We start from the raw sequence: 19,370 nt of genomic DNA, 5'->3' as shown, positions 1-19,370 counted from the left end.
CGTAATCCTCTGATGTTTTTTTCCCACCCTGTCCTTCATGTGTAGTAAGTATACTGTAAAAAAGTTTTAGTTATTCAACAGTGAATTTGGAAAAGCTGGTAAAATTTGGACATTTCGCATGTACACAGAGATAAAATAATTTTTGTATTTTAAAAGATTCTGTCATTTTCTTCCTGTATTTGCTTTCCTCAGTAACTAGTAATTACAACTTCAGCAAAAACAAAACCAACTCCATGAAAAAAAAAGAACAGGAAACTCAAACTCCTGCTTGCAGTCCATTTGTTACTTATGTCTTCCTATAAAATAACAACCTTTCATTTGTCTCCTGGAAAACAATGACACATAAAAACTAAAAGTAGAGATAAACAAAGCTGAGAAAAAGGGGAGGGGGAAGTCGCTGACTTCTCCTTGAATGAGTGAAAGCTTTCAGAAAAAACCGCTTCTCGAGTCTTCCTATACTGTTAGCAGTAGAGGGTACATCTCACCGTGGTTAAGGCAGAGACTCCTAATAAAGTTCTTTATTGTTCTGGCCACAGCACGATAGCTATTTATATCCATGTTCAAAAGACAACCTATTTAAAGGACAATTTATCCTAATTATTTAGGGCTCTGTGGACAAAAATTAACCCCCAGGTAAACTTCTTTCTTTCTTTCTTTTTTTGGCTGCATTGGGTCTTCGTTGCTGTGTGCGGGCTTTTCTCTAGTTGCGGCAAATGGGGGCTACTCTTCACTGCGGTGCACGGGCTTCTCATGGTGGTGGCTTCTCTTATTGTGGAGCACGGGCTCAGGCACATGGGCTTCAAAAGTTGTGGCATGCGGGCTTCTCATGGTGGTGGCTTCTCTTATTGTGGAGCATGGGCTCCAGGCACGCGGGCTTCTCATTGTGGTGGCTTCTCTTATTGTGGAGCATGGGCTCTAGGCGCGTGGGCTTCAGTAGTTGTGGCACGCGGGCTCAGTAGTTGTGCCCCGTGGGCTCTAGAGCACAGGCTCAGTAGTTGTGGTGCATGGGCTTAGTTTCTCTGCGACATGTGGGATCTTCCCAGACCATGTGTCCCCTGCATCGGCAGGCGGATTCCTAACCACTGTGCCACCAGGGAAGTCCCGGCAGGCAGATTCTTAACCACTGTGTCACCAGGGAAGTCCCAATCCTCAGGTGATGTTTTTAAAGGTTTTATTGAGTATAACTGACAATGAAATGCACATATTTAAAGTGTACAATCTGACCAGTTTGGACATACGTATACACCCGTGACACCATCACTCCGATCTATATAATGAACATACCCACCAGTCCCTCCCCAGGAAGCTATTGATCTGCGTTCTATCACTGCAGTTATTTTGCATTTTCTCAATTTACATAAATAAACGCATGCAGTGTATGCTCCTTTTTTCTGGTTTCTTTCACACAGCACGATTACGCACTTTCCCCCATGCTGCCAAGTGTATCAGTAATTCACTCCTCTATTCTGAACGCTGAACTGTGTGGCTGCAATACCACAGTGTATATCCAGTCTCCTGATAATGGATATTTGGGGCGTTACAAACAAAGCTGTTATGAACATTCGTGTACAAACCTTTGTACGAACGTGTACTTTCATTTCCTTTGGTTATTGACCTAGAAGCGGGACCGATGAATCAGATTTTAGGGATATGTTTGACTTTTTAAAAACTGCCGAACTGTCTTCCAAAGTAATCTCACCATTTTACACTCCCATGGCAGTCCTTCCACACACCTGCCAGCAGCTGTCAACTTCAGCCACTGTGACGGGCGTGCAGGATGAGCTCACCGTGGTTTTAATCGGTGTTTTCCTAATGACTACCGATGCTGAACATCTGTCACGTGTGCTATTTGCCATCCATACATCTTTCTTGGTAAAATGTTCACTTTTTTATTGGGTTATTTTCTCACCATTGAGTTTTGAGAGTTCTTTTTCTAGTTTGAATACAAATCCTCTATCAAACGTGCAACTTACAAATGCTTTTCTCCCGGTTCTGTGGCTTGGCTTAACTTTCTCCACAGCGCCTGTCAAAGAGCAAGTTTTAAACTCTGATGAAGTTTATTTAATTCATTTTGTCTTTTATGGCTCATGTTTTTGGTATCCTACCTAAGAAATCTTTGCCTGTTTAAGTCACAAACTTTTCTCCTATGCTTTCTTCTAGAAGTTTTATGGTTTTACGTTGTACATTTAAGTCTGTGATCAGTTTTGAGTTAATTTCTATATAAAGGGTGAGGTTTGATGAAGGTTCCTTTTTTTGGCATATGGTTATCTGCTCCTGAACCATTTGCTGAAAAGACCGTCTTTTCTTCACTGAAATGCCTTTATACCTTTGTCAATAATCAGTTGACCAGGGTGGTGTGGCGTCCGGGGCCCTTAGCCCGAAGCAGACGCGGCCTGGCCCGCGGGATAGAGCAGTCGCCACCGCCAGGCCCCGAGCCGACCCCAGGGCCACCCTGCAAGGAGCCGCGGGCAGCGGGAGCCTGAGTTGCTGCCAGCGCTGGCACCAAAACTGACAAGCTGCTCCTAAAATTCACATGGAAATGCAGTATCCCCAGAAGAGCCAAGACAATCCCGAAAAAGAAGACCAAACCTAAGAGGACTCACACTTCCCAATTCCAACGTCAAAGCCACAGTACTCAAGACAGAGCAGTGCCGGCCTAACAACAAGAGAGATGAATGGAACTGAGAGTCCAGAAACAACCCCTCACAATTTCGCTCAACGGATTCTCAACAATGGTGTGAAGACCCTTCAGTGGGGGAAAGAATGGTCTTTTCAACAAATGGTGCTGTCCAATAAAGATGTTAAAAAAATTGTAAAATAAACAAACAAACAAATGGTGCTGGACAACAGGACGTCCACATGCAAAAGGACACATTCGAACCCCTGCCTCACACCACACACAAAAAATCAATCCAAAATGCATCAAAGACCTAAATGCAAAAGCACAAACAATACAATTCTTAGCAGAAAACACACGAGTGAAGCTCTGCGACCTTGGCTTAGGCAACAATTTCTTAAATATAATACCAAAAGCACAAGGAATGAAAGAAGAAATAGGGAAACTGGACTTTATCAAAATTTAAAACTTCTGTGTGTCAAAGGACAGCATAAAGAAAATGAAGAAAATTCCCACCCAATGGAAGAAAATATCTGCAACCCAGTAATTCCAGTCCTAGGTGTGTATCCAAGAGAAATGGAAGCACTTGTCCACACAAAAACTTGTACATAAATGTTCATAGCAGCATTACTCATAAGAGGCAAAAAGTGGAAACAACCCAGAAGTGCATCAACTAACTGCTGAGTGGATGAACTAAATGTGGTCCATCCACACGGTGGAATTTCACTCAGCCATAAAAAAGGGAAGCACGAATACATGATATAACATAGAGAAGCCTTGAAAACATTATTTGCATGAAAGAAACCAATCACGAAGGATCACATATTGTATGATTCCATTTATGTGAAATATTCAGCATAGGCAAATCCACTGAGGCAGAAAGTAGGTTAGTATTTGCCAGGGACTTGGGGAGGAGAAGTGGGGAATGACTGCTAATGGGTATGGGGCTTCTTCCTGGGATGATGGAAATATTAAAATTAAATCGAGGTGATGGTTACAAAATTCTGAATAAATTAAAAAAAGCCACTGAACAGTTTAAATGGATGAATTTTATGTTATGTGAAATCTATCGCATCAGAGGTGTAAAGAAGAAAGTCAATTAGAAAATTTTAAAACCGTCTAGTCTTTAAAAATGCCACCAAGGATATTCTCCTAAAGTCTTCAAAACAACCAACTGAGCGCTTTACATGTGGGTCTAGCTCGGGCCCCACTGCCCCGGGGCACGGCGTCTCCTCCCTCTCAGCAGCACCTTTAACACAGGTGCTGAAATCGGGTACCGTGAGTCTTCCAGTGTTTTCTTCGTTTCAGAATTGTTTGGACTGCTCTATAGTGTTCTCCATATAAACTTTATTTTATTTTATTTACTATTTATTTATTTACTCAGGCTGCGCTGTGAGGCTTGAGGAATCTTAACTCCCTGACCAAGGACTGGACCCGTGCCCTCGGCAGTGAAAGCGCGGAGTCCTAACCACTGGACCACCAGGGAATTCCCTCCATATAAATTTTAGAATCGTCTTATTGATTTTTTTTTCTTTGAAATTTATTTATTTATTTTTGGCTGTGTTGGGTCTTCGTTTCTGTGAGAAGGCTTTCTCTAGTTGCGGCGAGTGGGGACCACTCTTCATCGCGGTGCGCGGGCCTCTCACTGTCGTGGCCTCTCTTGTTGCGGAGCACAGGCTCCAGACGCAAAGGCTCAGCAGTTGTGGCTCACAGGCCCAGTTGCTCCGCGGCAATGTGGGATCTTCCCAGACCAGGGCTCGAACCCGTGTCCCCTGCATTGGCAGGCGGATTCTCAACCACTGCGCCACCAGAGAAGCCCCTCGTCTTGTTGATTTCTAAAACAGAAAAATGCTACTGGGACTTACTTTTGCCGGGTGGTCATGTAAGATGACAGAAAGTTTGTAAGTTTAAAGGTACATGGAATGATGTTCTCCCACTGTCCACAGGTTCTCTCTCTTACAGAACTGTAGTCCTGACCACAACGAGCTAGAGAGACGGCGGTTAAACGCCCGAAGCTATGTAACTACAAGGCGCTTCACTTTTCGAGTGTGACAGGAGTCCCAAACCTAAGCACATGCATATCACACATTCGTATCCTACAAGCAGCCACTTATTTACGAGTAGGAGAGTGCAACTCACCTGCAGAGAACAAGCACACAGTTTAAGCTGCGCAAATGAACGGTGTGCTTTATAAAGATGGTTGTGTTTTTTTTAAATCTTCCTTGTATCTTTCCTTTGTGCCTCAAATTACCATCAACAAATGTAGTGTGGGCAGTAAATCCCTTAGGGCATATCAAGTTAGTATCCCAAAAGAAAATGAGTCGGACTGCTGGCTAGTGAAGGATTATCACTTTCCTAAACACAAGAATCCTTTTATCAGTTATCGCATCAGGAAAAGCAAGCTTTTCCGATAACCAAACCTTTTTCTTTAAGTACCAAAACACTTCATTCAGCTTAACCATTTGGGGTTCGAAGCGTCTTAAACTGAACTTCAACCCAGCTGTCCGCTCTGCTTTCAGAAGACTCACGGCACCCTATCCTGCCAGCCTGCCGCCTCCCCACCCTGATCACAAGGCCCTCCTCTGGGGAAAGGCCACGAGAGGCCAAGTGTCTACCCTGCCAAGGCTCATTTCTTTGCAGAGAGGCTGTGGACTGGGGCCGAGTCCAAGCCCAGTTTGATCAGACGGGCTGTGAGTGGGATCTGAAGGGCTGTGAGTGGGACCTGAAGGGCTGTGAGTGGGATCTGAAGGGCTGTGAGTGGGATCTGAAGGGCTGTGAGTGGGACCTGAAGGGCTCTGAGTGGGACCTGAAGGGCTCTGAGTGGGACCTGAAGGGCTTGACGCTCAGCAGTTCCCACACACGCAGGCCCTGTGCACCGGGACCACGCCCGCCACCAGCCCCTCAGGCGATATCCGCCAGCCAGAGGCTGACTGCAGAGGAGAGGAGCCAACACACCCAGCGTTTCAGGGCCTCGCTGGGCTCCCCAGCCCCAGCAGGCCTTGAAGATGCTGGGGTCCTGAGGTTCTCTGGTCGCTGACGCTTGGCTGCTGGTCGCAAGCTCTGACCACCTCCAAAACCGAAGGGAAGCCTTTCCCATACATCTGTGGAGTGACAAGTGATTTGCACGATGCAGGACTTCCCAAATCAAATGAGGGTTTTATCCTTGTGGTATTAAAAGTACCTGAAGTATTCTGATGTAGCTACGCTCTTGGAAAGGTTAGTAAGCTCCACAGTGTAAGCACTAGACACTAACCAGAAGCTGCTATGCCTGAGAACACTCTCAAGGAAAATCTGCTTCCAGCTTTACTGATCAATCAGTTTCCTACGATGCATGTGGTCAAAGGAGAACCTCGCACAACAATGGGGTAGTAACAGAACCCTGGTGACACAGCCAGCCACGCACACGCAGCTAAGCGGGACCAGGAAACTCAGTCTGGCCAGTAAGACATAAGTGGAAGTGTCTAGTGGCTTTTTTTTTGCCACGCCTCGCGGCATTTGGGATCTTAGTTCCCCGACCAGGGATCGAACCCGCGCTCCTGGCAGTGGAAGCGAGCAGCTCTAACCACTGGACTGCCAAAGAAGTCCCTCTAGTGGCTGTTTTTAAGAATGCTCCATGAAAAAGAGGTAAAAGTAACCTTTCACTCTCCTCTTCATCCCATGTCCTGTTGCCTGGAATGAAAACGTGAGGGCTGGAGTCCTAGCTGCCATCTTGGACCATGAGGCTAAGGGCCACCTCCTAGAGATGTCAAAGCAGTCAGCTGGAGGGAACCTGGCTCCCTACGTATTTTACGGAACACAGATGCCATTCCAGCCCCAGGGCCGACTCCTTGTACACTCCGATGTTGTTTAAGCCACTGTTATCGTAGATCTGAGATTCTAATAAACAGTATGCCTCAATTTTCACAATTCTCTACTTTAGCCAACTCTGGTGACCAGCCACCAGCAGCTGAGCATGTCAGTCTAGAGAATGTTCCCCACACACACCAAGGAGTTTCTGTCATCCAGGAGGCACAGAAGAACAACAGCTCATCTTTGCAGCCACTTACTATATGCAGACCCTGTACTGAGTGCTTTGAATGAACTGTCGCATTTAATTCTCCCCCAAACTCCATCCTGTTCGACTGAATGGAGGTGCTGGGGCACAGAGAAGTCCGGCATTGTCCTCGGTCACACGGCGAACAGGAACACAACAGGACTGCGCACTCCAGGCTGTGGCCGAGCCCAGCCCCTCCCCCTCGTGGAGCCTGCTGAGGTCCAGGGGGAGCAGCCCCCCAGGCCCAACAAGCCCACCGTGGAGACGGTCCACCCACAGGGCCCAGTCCCCACTTCTGTCTCCCGCAGCAGTGGCACAGTGCTTTGCAAAAGACTCGTCTTTTATTTAGAGACATAAAAGTACCACTTCATGGTAAATGTTTCCTTCCTATCCCTTAGAGGAGAAAAGGAAAAAAAAACTTAGCATCTTACCTCAAAGGAACATTCAACATTTCTTTCATTTTTTTTGTGTGATAATCCCTTCAGGTCTATCTTTTCAACACTCACTGTAAAGGTAAACAAAACAAAACAAAACAACAACAAACAAAATTATAAAAATGAAGTAAGAGCTTGAAGTACATATGATTAGTTTGCATCGATACATTAGCAACTTTTCACAGTACGGCTCCCAACACCCGGCCCCGTCTCCTCCGTGGTGGGTGAGCTCGCCAGGAACGAGGAGGCTGCTCGCGTGGGAATGGAGGGCGAAGTTGAAAGTGACACAGAAAAAACAGGCAAAAAATAAAAACAAATCATAGAAAAGAAAGAGATCGGTGCTTGAAAATGCACAAGGGCACAGGCCATAATTATAACTGAAGATTAGTTATGATCTGTTCTCATTTCTGAAAAACTAATGCTCAACGTTTTCCACAGTGATTATTTAGAGACACAGCTGCCCAGAACCTCTCACTGGCATCTCCTCATCTCCTCCTTCTAGGACAAAGCCAGGCTGGAGGTGTGAGGAGAGCAGCTGCGGAGGAGACCCTGCAGACCCCCAGCACTGCCTCTGCAAAACAGAGCAAGGACGGGCAGAGGCCGCAGTTGCACAGGTGGACAGGGATGAGAAAAGGTCGTCACCGTTAGAGTTCCAAAGCCATCACCTCTGCATACCTCCCTTTTCACACGCAAGGGTGCATTTTTTTCTCCTCCAAAAAGAAAATGATACAATTAAGCTTCTAAGCCCTTAAGCTTTAAGATGCAAATATCTGAGCATAAATATTTGTTGAAAATAAAACAGCACTTATCAAACATGATGTAGTTTCCAAACTCCCAAACCACATTAAGGTACGTATGTCCTATTTCTGATTCAAATACTAAAGTTTCTCAAGTACCGAGTTAACTGATTCTTCAAGCTTATGAACCTTGGGCAGGCACACGGGCAGTCAGCTCTTATGCAAAGACCCTGGCAAATGAGGGAGGCTTTACTTTCTGAACAGCACACGCGCCTTCTTGCACTATTTTTCACCAACATTTCCAGAGGTCCCTTGGCTGTGCACTATGGGGATTTCTACAAAGCTTCAAAACATGTCTAGCATGACACACTCAACATAACTTATTAAAGCTATTAAGTTACACTTTCTGCAGACACCCCATCTCCTGGTCGGCCATACCTTCCATAGTTTTCTCCGGGCCACCCCCAGAAAGCTTTGTGCTCAAAAGTTTGGAGGGAAAATCTGAGAAACTCCTTTTTGTAGGATGCCCATGTACATTAGCATATTAAAGGCTCTGAGAAGTCCTGCAACAAATAAATCTACATTTTTAAACCACAATTCCTCAATTTCTTTGGCCACAGAACTCTCTCCTCCCCTAACACGTATGAGAACCCCAGAGAGCAGCGAGCAGCTCTGTGCACCGGGCTTTGGGGAAGGTTCTAACCCTGCACTGCCCACTGCTGCAGCCACTGACCACACGGGACCACTTAAGTTGGTACTAATTACAATTGAGTAAAATTAAAAATCTCACTCCTCGGTTGCACTAACCGCATTTTAAGCGTTCCCACACGTGGCTAGCAGCTACCATACTGCAGCAGACACAGAAGCCCAGTCATCCCAGGGAGCTCTACTGGGCGGCACTGTTCTAAGCGAGGGGCAGGCAGGCTGCAGGCTGCCCTCGGCCTGTCTGCCTGTGTAAACAGGCTCCGGGGCACACAGCCACGCCGTGGGCCGACGTACCGTCAATGGGTGCTCTCCACCCCGCGACGGCAGAGCCCGGCGGCGGTGCCAGACTCCGCACGCTTCCCAGAGCCAGAAATACTGACTTTCTGGATCTTTGCAGAAAAAAGGGTGCCAATCCCTGCCCTAAACCAACAACTGTTCATTCACCAACTCGTCTTACAAAGCTCCTGCTGTGTCCCGGGCTGTGTTCCAAGGGCTGGGCACACAGCGATCAGCACCGTCCATGGGTTCTCGCACTCGCAGAGGTTAAGGCCTGTTGGGGAAAAGCGCTTTCACGCCCTCAACTTTCCTCACGAGTCTCCCTAATTTTATAAAGTTGCATCGGGGTTGATATGGATCTTGGGAGACACTAGAAACCATTTGGTTTAGAGTAGTTTTAGCTTAAAATAGCTCACAGGAAGGAATTACTCTAAAAAAAAAAATAAGAATGTTTTCTTCCTTTCTGGCAAAACAAAGAAAACACTACATTTAGCAGCTGTGCACTGCCCGACCTCACTCAGTGAAACTACTCACTGTTCCTGTCTGACTTCCCCAGTCAGATTGTCAGCAAATAAACAGCTCTTATGTTTTCCCAATCACTATTTTTAAAAACTTACCCACAATGACCTCACCCTAATCCAGATCCTTTACTTTTTTAAACAACAGAATATACAAAGTCAATGAATACAGAAAAATGTTATTCGGCATTTTCCCAGGCCACAGAACACCAACGTGTACCTAAAAGTTCCAGGACTGAGTATGAGGATTTATGAAAAAAAAGAAAAAAACCCCAACTGGACTGAAAGCGGGAAGTGACTCATATCTGGACAGGAAAATGTGAAAAGCAGATGAATGTTACTCAGCTGTTTTCAAATAAAAGAGGCATTTTGGACCACAGGACTGAAATGCTTGTGAGACCTCTTCAGAATCACCAGCCCACCTGACGCGGTGTTCTGTGTCCGCGCCATCGGCCCTCTGCAGGCAGCTGCAGCGGCCCCGGCACTGCCAGCATGGCTCTGGACCAGACACACGGCCGGCTGACGAGTTCTGCTGCTTTTCTCTTGGTGCCGCGCCCACTGTGTGGCCACTCGGGGCTCTGAGGGTGGGAGGACGGCCTGCTGGGGCGGGGGCAAGGCGGGTGGGAAAGATCGTGCAGACGGACTTCTGTAGCAGATGCGAGTGGCGACGGTGGCTAACACAAGGGGCGGTTGGGGGGTGCTGAACCGGGCGGGCTTCAAAGGTGTGTAAGCATACTCTCGATTTTGGAACTATTAAAGACTATGTTTATAAAAATTAAAACATGAAAAATGCTTATAATATTACCTGAAAAATTATAAACTGTATGTATAACATGATTATAGTTGTTTAAAATGTTAAAGAAAGACTAAAAATAAATTATCAAAAATGATAGGGTTGGGCTTCCCTGGTGGCGCAGTGGTTGAGAGTCCGCCTGCCGATGCAGGGGACGCGGGTTCGTGCCCCGGTCCGGGAGGATCCCACATGCCGCGGAGCGGCTGGGCCCGTGAGCCATGGCCACTGGGCCTGCGTGTCCGGAGCCTGTGCTCCGCAATGGGAGAGGCCACAACAGTGAGAGGCCCACGTACTGGAAAAAAAAAAAAATGATACGGTTAATTGTGTTTGGTTGTGGAATTATGGGTAGTTTACCTGCCAAATTTCTGTAATGCGGTTTCATAATTTTAGAGTGTTTACCTACACGCATATAAATTTGTTGACGACCCACTTAAAGTCTACTGGTAGATAATGCGGCCTCCCTCCCTCCCACCACCCTCGTGAGCCCTGCAGACTGTGTCATCTGTCACACACGAAGTCTCAGTACTTTCTGAAAAGGGCCAGCAAACTTGTGTCAACTTGAGGGGCTAGATACCAAACCATCACCTGCAGGGAGAGAACACATCCTAAGACAGGATTAGCACCAACTGGAAAGACCCCGAGCCCGAACGGGCGCAATGGGAAGAGCGCTAGGGGGCTGGGAAGGACGTGAGCCTCGCTGGGGTCCAGACTGTGCAGAGGCTCAGGGCAGGGCACCCAGGGCTGGGAACCCGGGACTCGAGGCCACCAGCCTGCTCTCACGTAGAGATGCAAAGAGCAAGGTGGTGTGCTGTCTGCTTTTAACATTTCGTGTGTTCAAACCTTTCTTCTTTTCTTATTCACGACGTACACTAGGAATTCTCCTCAAATCTTACAAGTTAGAGCACACCGCCTTCACTAAGATGTGTAATTGCACTGAACTACCATTTTTATAATTGGATCAATGCCTAATTTAAAAACCAGAACACTAACGTAACTGAAAAACGAGGGAGGGAGGGAGATGTGCGTAGAAGAGACTGTAAAAGGCCCCGCAGTAAGAGCCCAGGCAAGCATCCCCAAAGGCCTGAGCGGGGTCTGGCGGACTCACAGATGGACCAGAAAACCACTCCCCGGACCTCAGCCCGGGGAGTTCCTGCGAAAACCGCCACAGCCTAAGGGCCACCAAGGGCCTTCAAACGATCTACAGGAGCTGATGGCCGGCCACCTCACACCGAGAGAACACAACACCTAGAGATGATGGCTTTAATATGTCCCAAGAATGCGCCCCTCTTTTGGAACATTTTCCCTAAAGTCTTCTGGAAAAAACCGGGCGGTTGGTAGTTTTCTGCCAATTATGTGTTTTACTTGATTTCAAAGTATCTTTATGAAATAGCTTAATTCTGTACACTCAATAACAAGAAACCACAAATTACCAAAACTGTGCCAAAAGAAAGCGCAGTAAAGAGGGTATTATTCACGAGGAAAGGCAAAGATGGAAACAGTCATGTTCCAGCACAACATCGTCTTCTCTCGAGTTGTATACAACAGTGCTCAGTGTCTTCATACTTAAAGACACTAAACCAGACTAATATTTGAGATGCCTCCAGCTTTACAATCGTTATTACTGAAATCCAGTTTTCATCTAAAACTTAAAAACCTGTATTCTTAAAAGTCTCAGGTGAATAATGACGTTCCTAAAATATCAAGTTACTTTCTCACTTTCATTTAGTTGTCTGTGTTGATGGGAATAATTTTTTAAAAACACTGCTTCTTTTAACTGTCCTTAAAATTCAAACATACACTACTATGCTGATTAAACTGATCCTCTTTCCTACATCTTTTTAGGTCATGTTATATTTAAGAACTCTGTAACTTATTTTTCTTTGATTTTTTTATCATCTAGCTACCTTGCATTAATTTGTTAGTTCTCCATAAATATAGAAACAAAAGCAGTACATGATCCAGAAAACATAAAGCTGATAGAACATATTTCTAAAGTAGCAAAAGTAGGAAATGAACACACATTCCATTGGAACGGTTAGTGACATGCACTTGAACCTAGGGGCCTGAGGAATTCACTTGCTTATGTATTAAGGCAAACGTTTTATTCAGCCTTAGTACGCACGAGGCACAGGAGCAGCCGTAAGTGATGGAAAAAGGACACAGTTCACAGCAGTGCTGTGGGGCTAGACCTCAAAGGGAAGGGCCCAGCGGGCAGAGCGACACGGGGGTCAAGGCCCAGGGATGACAGCACCTGTGCTGGACGAAGCTGTGCCGTGGCGGAGACGGGTGACAGGAGGCCAGGGCAGAGAGGACAGACCCACAACCCACTCGGCAGGGCCAGGGAAGCCAAGGGGCTCTGCAGTCAGACAGGCTGTCTGAAACACGACACTTTCCAGCTCCGTGACCTTGGGCGCAGTTATTTAATCCCTGAACAAAACGTGCTCTGTGGGACTGCGGCATCACCTGGCGGGCTTCCACAAACTCCAAGTGGCTTCCCGAGGAAGGCTGTACCTGAAAATCTTCACAATCAATAGTACAGAGAAAAAGGTAATGCTTTCACTTCATGTGTACTTGAGTTTCCTTTTCTACTCTCTTCTAACACAAGTGTTGGGATCCCAGCTTATCTTAGGAACACTGCTTATCTGTTACTCAGTTCTCCTGTCTGTGAAATGGGGACTGTTGTTAGAATGAACCAGCTCATACCTGAGCCCCACAGGTTCTTAGGAAGATCAGATGAGTTAATGTATGTAACGAGCTTGGACACCACCTGACAAGAGCAGTCAGGGTTTCAGATTGTCCTTACTGCTGTCCCCTGAGCTTCAGTACTGAAGAAATACAAAAATCTGACCTCTTTACAAGCTAAATTGTGTCACTGAAAACTTCTAAGAAGCAGAGACAACCCACAACAGAAGTGGGATACAGAAAAGACAGCAAGAAACTTTAATAACACTCAGAGTGGCTTCAGACTTTCCGAAGAGCAGTAACAGGGCACCGGGGAAAGTGCGAACGACAAAACCAGGTTTACCTGCTGGTCAATTTCTGGGCGGAGGAGACCATCATCCCCATGACCACTGGCTGGAGAATACCACAGATAATTAGCAAGGTCTGCCTATTCTCTAAGGATTGTGATGTCTGAGTGCAGACAATAACGGTCCTACCACAGATCTGCCTTCCCGCACCCAGGCACATCGGCAAGAGAGTGACAGACACAGCCGTTCAACTGGCAATTATATTAAAAAACAGGAACGAGGGGGTCTTGATAATTGTGCCTACAGGAAAAAGCACAATGGTGAAGGAAAGGCCTTCCCCTTAAGACTGTGAGGGTGTAGGACACAGGCTCCAAAGGTGCGGGGACGGGCTGGGGACAAAGGAAGCAACGCCCCATCGGGAGGTGCTCCTCCCTGGGCGACACATGCAAGGAAGAAGTCCCTCGGAGCGAGTGAGCGACAACCGCCCACCCGGAAACTGAGGTCCTGCTGTGTCTTCAGAAAGACTGACCCTCCAGCTGAGCCACAGGTGAGCCGACCATGCGCTCCCAGGGCTGCTAGGAGCGTGATCTTCCCCACACACACACCGAGCGCGTTTCCAGGCACCCGCGCCTGGCTCTAGACCAGGAGGCCCAGAGAGCCCTGTCTCTCCCCAGCGAGCCCCCCAAACCCCACACAGCTGGCCGGGGGACAGCCAGCCTGACTCTGTGTCTAGTGTGGCTGCACAAAGCCAGACCTTCAAGAACCAGGGAGCTCGGCCTCCTCCCAGACGTGCCCTGCCGTCTCCAGAGGTGCACTGTCCACACTGAGCTAGTGCAACTGCATGAAATAAATCTAAAAGTTCAGGCCCTTACTCGCGTGAGCCACATTTTCCAGGCTCGGAAGGCACGTGTGGCTGGTGGCAACTGCCTCAGTGCAGAGAGAACATACCGTTACTACACAGAGCGCTACAGGGCGGCGCTGCCCTACAATTCAGGACCCACTGCGGTGTGGGGCGGGGAGAGGCACAACAACTTTCACTTTTTCCCCCTTAATAAACATCAAGATGTGAGATGTTTACAGCCGAGATCCACTCGTGTGTAACTTGCAGAATTTAGAAAAACAGTACATCTTACTAAGACTAGCATCCCCAAAGATCTGAGAGCATTTAACCAAACGCCACTGCGAACGTCTCCCCCTACATCCGACGCTGCTCCCCTCTGACCCTGCAGACCAAGCGCTCACCTCTGGAGTGCTTCCCTCCAGGCCTCTTGGGCAGCGACTCCTCAGTGGAATGCGCGGATGTGTGCAGGGCGTTCTCCAAACTGTTACCGACACTGCTGACGGGGGTCTCCGTCCTGGGAGTGACCTCAGGGGACAAAAATAGAAACATCTTATTTTCTTCCATGTAGTTCATATGGAATGATTTCCATTTTTATTTAAAAGACATTTAAGTTTATTGTATCTTCAAACTTTTCTATAAAATGTGTATTGCTAGTGCAACTAGAAAGCACTTCCAACAAAAGACAAAAATTTCACCAACCCACTCCTCACCACTGAAACTTAAAAACATCCCCAGTTTGAGCAAACGTGGAAGTTCATGTCTTGTGCCAGTGGTTCACTCGCTGGATAGAAACTGTTAACCAAGCCATCAGGAATCATATACCTATATGTGAGGTACAACCTGATTTTTTATTTCTTTAAATCATAGAGTTTCCGATAAAATTAATTACACAGCAGAACTTAATACAGTCCTTCTATAAATCTTGAAAAAAAATAATAAAATGCTCTAAAAAAACCCAGTAAAGAACAGAATACAACTTGATGTATTGGGGGGGTACATTTCTAAAAAGCAGATTCTAAAATTACAATTCCATTTCTGGGAATCTGTCATACGAAGTACTTACACGTGAGAAAGATGTGGGGTGGGACGCTCACTGCAGCATTTGTAATAGTAAGATACTGAAAACACCTTAAACAGCTACTGATAGAGACCCAATAAATAAAGGACTGCTGCCCACAGATCCCCACTCTGCACGATAAGGAAAGCTCACCTAGACCAAGTGTCCAAAACAAGCCAGAAGGAGTGTTCCCTGCCCCCTCCCGTCTTAGGGTTACAGTGAACGTGTCCATGTGTAAATAACAGTCAGGGCCCGGAAGGATACGGCAAACTCGTAACCGTACGTGATTTCAAGACATGAGAGGAGGCTCTCTTGGGCAGGGTGGGGAGGGTGCAATAACTTTCTTTTTTTCCCTGTAATAATGACCAGTATTTGAAAATTTTATAGCCAAATATATTTACTACTTGTAGGATTTAGAAGAATAAAAAGGACCAATGCTTTAATGTCTTCATATTCACAATTTAATGTACATCAAAATTTCAAAGGACAGTAGAGAAAAATTAAAATTTTAAAGTTTATCAAAAGAGGTGAGTTTTAAAAGGTGGAGAGGGGCTTCCCTGGTGGCGCAGTGGTTAAGAATCCGCCTGCCAATGCAAGGGACATGGGTTCGAGCCCTGGTCCGGGAAGATCCCACATGCCGTGGAGCAACTAAGCCCGTGCACCACAACTACTGAGCCTGCGCTCTAGAGCCCGTGAGCCACAACTACTGAGCCCACGTGCCACAACTACTGAAGCCCGTGTGCTGGAGCCCGTGCTCCACAACAAGAAAAGCCACCGCAATGAGAAGGCCGCGCGCCGCAACGAAGGAGTAGCCTCCGCTCGCTGCAACTAGAGAAAGCCCACGCCCAGCAACGAAGACCCAACGCAGCCAAAAATGAATGAATGAATGAATGAATTTTAAAAAAAAAGGTGGAGAAACACCATGCTACATACACAACAAAGGAGAAGATCTGGGAAAAAGTGGAGCATGCCTTTCTGGTCCCAACCCTGACCCGTGTCAGGAAGCTCTCTGGCCTTCACTGTCCCTGGTTCTCCTTGTTACCTGGACAGCAGGTGGGCGGCAGCACAGCCCCATGCCCTGCTCTGTAAAGCCCGGGCCTGGGGCATCAGGCAGAGGCAGAGGGCCTGGAGCAGGCGGAGGTGGCACCACTCCTGCAGGGCAGGACGGTACATGCCATCTCGGAGACAGGACACCCAACCCTGCACAGACGGAGCCGCAGCGACACCACAGGCTGCCCGCAACAAGCTCCGCCTGCTCGACCTGCCAGCCTCTGGCCAGGAAGGCCTCCTGCTGTGCACGGGGACACGCAAGGACCCCACGCAAGGACAGCAGCTCACCGCAGGTCTGGTTAGTCTGCAAGTTTATGTAGCTCGAGGAAAGAACTCCTCCCCAACCAGTATTCCTCCAAAACGTCAATTCATTTGACAACATTTACCAAGATGTTATCAAGACAGCTACATTTTTCAGTTACTTATATTTATAATTTAACTAAATTGGATTATTTCCTTAGGTGTGGCAAAGTTTCTTTCATCATCCAATGGTCAGAGTATTCCAGAAATGAACTTCTCTCCTATTAAATAAGATAATAGCACTAACAGGTACAAGTAATTACTCAAAGAGCAAGATTTTAAATTCCAAACAGTAAATATTACTTTGGGAAACAACTCAGGAGGTTACTATTTTCAGCTACACACTGAACATAACGGCAGCAGACTCCCCGCATCTGACCTGACTCCTAGGAATCCCTGTGTTCTCTTAGCTGCCCCGGCAAGTAATTCTAGGTCCTGGTCCTAAGAAGAGAGAGGCTGAGCTGTCTCAACAACCAACAACGGAAACACTGGGCCTGCTGGCCAGTGAGGAACCTCTCCGCCCCAAGCAGAGACACACATGCCCCTGCCCACCCTGCAATAGCCCAAACGGCGAGAGCAGAACGCCATCCTCCAGACTCAGCCTGTGGGGAGGTGGATGCAAGAGTGGACCAAGTGCCCTCCAGTCCCTCTGGTTAACACTGCGGTTAGAGAACGCAGCTTGTGAAGCAGAGGAAGCAGACCCACACGGGGTTCTCAGCCCTGACTGCACGGGGAACCCCGGGGCACAAAAAGAATGCAGGCCGACACCCCGCCAACCCAACCAGGACTTCTGGACTGCGGCCGGGACACTGGGGTGGTTCTTTTGTTTTGTGCGTGAAGCTCCCAGGGCCCCACGCCCAGATGTCTGACTGTCCCCAGAGGAGAACAGCGAGCTCCTTCCCTGGATTCACAGGAAAAGCTACAAGGTGTAGGTCAATGTGCCGTGGCTACGAACAGAAAGGGAAAAATCTGTGAGTTCCCCATCGAAATGTATGCACTGCATCTGACATAAATACATGAAAAAAAACTCTTTAAAACTGTAACTACTGGGAAAAAAATATTTGTTTTCCTTGGTACTTTTTCCGCAAAGCATTTCCTCCTACTCTTCCAAATGTTCACTTTTTCCAACCAAGCCTTTATCTTTCCTTTGCTCCTTTGTTTACATTGAAAGCTGTCTTCACTTGCATTTCCCAGAAATGCTGTTTGGGGTTATTTCTGGTCAAGTTAATTTGCTCCACGTGACCTATGCAGTTCAGCTCAAGTGCTCTCTGACTCAGGCTCACAAGCAGGGCCCAGTCAGCAGCTTGGTGGACACGAGAATAAAGACTCGCTAGGTTCCCAGTGTCGCCTTCTGCTGCTCCTGGGAAGGCGCTGAGAAGATGCTCTCCAATGACAGAGCCCAGCTCAACCTGGACGGATGTTTCCCATTAGGCTCAAAGTCCCTTTTCCTGCAAGCAGCCGGCTCTATTTCTAAATGACGCCTGACGTGCTTGCCGGCCAGCTCACCTCCCGTTTCACCTTCACAGCTGGCCTCTCCTACGGCCCACGGGGTCTGGCTCCTGTCACGGCCCTGACATCCCCCACGGCTCCCCTCCACTCCATCCACTGCGGCCACCGGGGGTGGGACCGATGGCCAGGAGGCCTTTGCCCCAGCTGTGCCCTCAGCCGGGAGCCCCTCGACCCCATCTCGTGCACGGCTCCGGCTCCACAGCTGCGGCCGCAGCCTGCTGACCATGCCACCATGGCCAAAACTTCGTCTGGCAACGTTCAGCTTCCTCCACTGCACCTAGCTCGTAGGGTTTTTGTGAGAATTAAATGAAAAGCATTTAAAGTAGCTAAGTGTGCTGGAAAGACAGCCAGGATTCAGTGAGATGTTAGCGGCTGCTATGACCATTGTACGTGCTGGCCAGCCATGAAGGCCATTACACAGGCTCAAGTACCAACACACGGCGCTGTGAGGACACGTGGAGGCGACACATGCCCACGAGGTCCCGCAGAGAAGCTCCCCTGGGCGGCCTCGAATCTGGGGGCAGCGTCCGTGCTCGACCCCACTGTCCGCACCCCGAGTGCAGCACGCAAAGCTGCACTGCTGACCATGCCCAGGGTCCAGGGAGCCCCACGGTTTCCACATCCCCATCCCTGGAATCTGGGGGCTGCCTCCCCCTCTAAATAGACACTCCACCTACAGATGGACTCTTCCGTGACAAGCGATCAGCGCACTGCAACTACAGGTAGACAAATGCCCTTACGAGCAATGCTCACATGTCACAGGCGAGCAGTCTCATCCCCAACCAGCAAGTGCAAATCGGTGCAAGTGTCCCAACAGCAATTAGGTGCATGTAACAGACTTTTATTACATCTGTACCTTTGGACCCACTAATCCCGCGGGGAGGAATCTATCCTAAGAATACAGCCAGTGATACAAAGGTTTGTGTGCAAGAAGGTTCATCTTAGCTTTAGAAGGACAAAAATAGGGAATTCCCTGGCAGTCCAGGGGTCAGGACTTCGAGCTTTCACCGCTGAGGGTGTGGGTTCAATCCCTGGTAAACTAAGATCCCGCAAGCCGTGCAGCACGGCCGAAAAAAAAAATGACATAAATATCCAGCAAGATTAATATTTAAGTACGTAAATAAATTTACATCCAGGGGCTTCCCTGGTGGCGCAGTGGTTAAGAATCCACCTGCCAATGCAGGGGACACAGGTTCGAGCCCTGGTCTGGGAAGATCCTACATGCCGCAGAGCAACTAAGCCCGTGAGCCACAACTACTGAGCCTGCGCTCTAGAGCCCGCGAACCACAACTACTGAGCCTGAGCTCTGGAGCCCACGAGCCACAACTACGGAAGCCCTCACACATACAGCCCGTGCTCCGCAACAAGAGAAGCCACCACAATGAGAAGCCTGCGCACCCCTTCGCCACAATTAGAGAAAGCCCGTGCACAGCAATGAACACCCAACGCAGCCAAATAAATAAATAAATTTACATCCATATAATTAAATATTACGTAGCCTTTAAAAAATAATTTCAGAAAATGAAAGGCA

General features: G+C 47.8%; 1 protein-coding gene across 1 annotated transcript in view; it reads right to left on the bottom strand.

Annotated features, from left to right (window-relative positions):
• ZCCHC14 (zinc finger CCHC-type containing 14) overlaps window positions 1-19,370 on the bottom strand; it is a 58,416-nt gene that overhangs the window by 18,211 nt on the left and 20,835 nt on the right. Inside the window, exons 2-3 of the mRNA XM_004280072.4 lie at window positions 14,325-14,448; window positions 7,082-7,155 (exon numbers count right to left, since the gene is read on the bottom strand). Of these exons, the coding sequence (XP_004280120.4) occupies window positions 7,082-7,155; window positions 14,325-14,448 (198 nt within the window). The remainder of the gene's footprint in view (window positions 1-7,081; window positions 7,156-14,324; window positions 14,449-19,370) is intronic.

The sequence above is a fragment of the Orcinus orca genome, chromosome 20 (genome assembly GCF_937001465.1).
Source record: "Orcinus orca chromosome 20, mOrcOrc1.1, whole genome shotgun sequence".
NCBI lineage: Eukaryota > Metazoa > Chordata > Mammalia > Artiodactyla > Delphinidae > Orcinus > Orcinus orca.
The sequence above is the reverse complement of the archived record's forward strand: the minus strand, read 5'-3'. Positions and strand labels throughout refer to the sequence as shown.